The 2,170-nt window shown below is 41.5% G+C and overlaps 1 protein-coding gene across 1 annotated transcript; it reads left to right on the top strand.

The window, feature by feature from the left end:
- The first annotated feature begins 314 nt into the window (after window positions 1-314).
- Window positions 315-1,640, top strand: LOC111789231 (aspartic proteinase CDR1-like). The gene is made up of 2 exons (XM_023669935.1): window positions 315-893; window positions 1,041-1,640. The coding sequence occupies exons 1-2, from the start codon at window positions 315-317 to the stop codon at window positions 1,638-1,640; spliced, it is 1,179 nt and encodes a 392-aa protein (XP_023525703.1).
- Window positions 1,641-2,170: the final 530 nt, after the last annotated feature.

The following is a 2,170-nucleotide window of genomic DNA, read 5'->3' as shown; positions in this document are numbered from 1 at the left end:
TTATTTAATTCAAAGATAATTATTAAAACAGAATAAGAAATATACTCCTATTTAAATATTTTTGTTTTCCTTATTTAGATTAAAACTAAATTTAATAAAGGCTTGGAAATATGAAAATTTAATACGATCTGAGTAAATAGAAACAACTAAATAAATACTTAAATAACATTCTATTTTTATATTAAAAAAAACAGCGAGGGTTACCAAAAACACGGCCGTCCTTTCCTAGTTGTACGTAATAATTTCAATTTCCACGTCATTATCTCTCTCACGCGTATAAATAAAACAAAGAAATCTAAAATCCATGCAATCCCATGGCGCCTACCATATTTCTCCTTCTCGCACTACTTTCCATCGCCGGCAAAGGCGGTGGTCTCAAGCTGGAACTCATCCAACGCCGACTCTCACCCGGCAACGTTTCACCGATGGCAGCCAAGTCACAAATTTGGCCGGAAACCAGCGAATTTATGGTGAAAATCGCCGTCGGAACGCCGCCGACGGAGGTGCATGCAATCCTCGACACTGGCAGCGATTTATTTTGGGCCCAGTGTCGTCCATGTGCGAAATGTTACCGGCAAACCAATCCGATTTACGACCCTTCGAAATCGTCAACCTTTCGAACCCTTTCTTGCAAGTCGCCGCAGTGCCATTTGAGGGGGTCCGGTGCGGCGTGCTCCGGCACCGACACGTGTAAGTACGGCTATGGGTATGGAAGCGGATCTACGCAGGGAGAATTGGCGACTGAAAAAATGGCTGTAACTTCGAGGTCTGGAGCGACGACGCCGTTTTCGGGGGTGGTGTTTGGTTGCGGACATAATAATAGTGGAACGTTTAATGCCAATGAAATGGGATTGATCGGATTTGGAAGAGGAGCGATTTCCTTCGTTTCTCAGGTGTATATATATTATCACTTTCAATTATTATTAATATTTTTAAAAACATTATTCGCATTAAATAGTGAAACCAACGGTTAATTATATTCTTATTCAAACAACTATAAAGTTCAAAACCTTATAGTTAATGTAAATTCATATTCACAGATAGGTCCATCGGTCGGCGGCAGAAAGTTCTCCCTTTGTCTGATGCCATACAACACCGACCCGAGAATCTCAAGTAGCCTCTCTATCGGGTCGGGTTCTGAAGTTAAAGGACCCGGAGTCATCACAGCCCAACTCGTTCGAACAGCCGACCAGACATCTTACTCTCTCACCCTCACGGGAATCTCCGTCGGAAAAACCCTCGTTCCGTACAGTACGTCGGGACCTCCGGCCAAGGGGAATGCGGTTCTCGATACCGGCACGCCGCCGACTCTCCTCCCCAAAGAATTGTACGGACGATTGGCTGCCGAAGTTCGGCGGCATATCCCGTCGAAGCCCATTGACGATGATACTCTTTGCTACAAAGATAATTTGGGGGATTTGGTGATGACTCTGCACTTCGACGGCGGCGTGGATCTGCGATTGAGTACGGTTCAGACTTTCAATAAGATGCCGGATGGGTCCTTTTGCTTCACCGCGATGGGCGTTGACGACAAGGACGCAGTCATCGGGAACAGTATGATGGCGAATTTTTTGGTTGGGTATGATATTGACAATATGACGGTGTCGTTTAAGCCCACCGATTGCACAAAAATTGGTTGAGATTTTTTGGGCCTATGAAAACAACACGCTATTTTATAACTATTATTACTTTTCTCGTAACACTTTTGATGTGAGGTTTAGTTTGTTTTATTCATAAAATTTGGAAAGCGTTTATTAATATATGCACATCTATATTCTAGTTTAGTCAATATTCCTTTGATTTCTTTTTAGTAATTTTCAGTAACAAATTTTAAGGTAAAATTAGACATTAATTATTAATTATTTTTATTTAAGTTGGGAAATAATATAATTAAATTTACTATAATTCAAGAGACCTTTTACGATTTCCAAAATTTAGGCACAATGATGGAAATCGACGCCGGAGATCTCAGAAAGGAGATTAGGGTTTTGAGGTCGGAGGAGAAGATCTGATAAAAAATCGACGCCGGAGATATGAGAATCCTCAACCTAATCCTTCAGTAGTCCAAGGCAAGGTGCTTTCACGAATCGCACCTTCCTATTTCGTCGAAAACGTCTAAGAACTTACGATTAGTCCGCGAATGTCTAGATCGAGATGTTTATCTAGATTT

This window comes from Cucurbita pepo, chromosome LG01, assembly GCF_002806865.2.
Source record: "Cucurbita pepo subsp. pepo cultivar mu-cu-16 chromosome LG01, ASM280686v2, whole genome shotgun sequence".
NCBI lineage: Eukaryota > Viridiplantae > Streptophyta > Magnoliopsida > Cucurbitales > Cucurbitaceae > Cucurbita > Cucurbita pepo.
This window is presented reverse-complemented; position numbering and strand designations above follow the sequence as displayed.

Excerpts from the sequence above, each read along its gene's own strand:
- LOC111789231 (XM_023669935.1), top strand. The coding sequence starts at position 315 with ATGGCGCCTACCATATTTCTCCTTCTCGCACTACTTTCCATCGCCGGC. Across the intron at positions 894-1,040 it reads CGATTTCCTTCGTTTCTCAG|ATAGGTCCATCGGTCGGCGG; the intron begins GTGTATATATAT and ends TCATATTCACAG.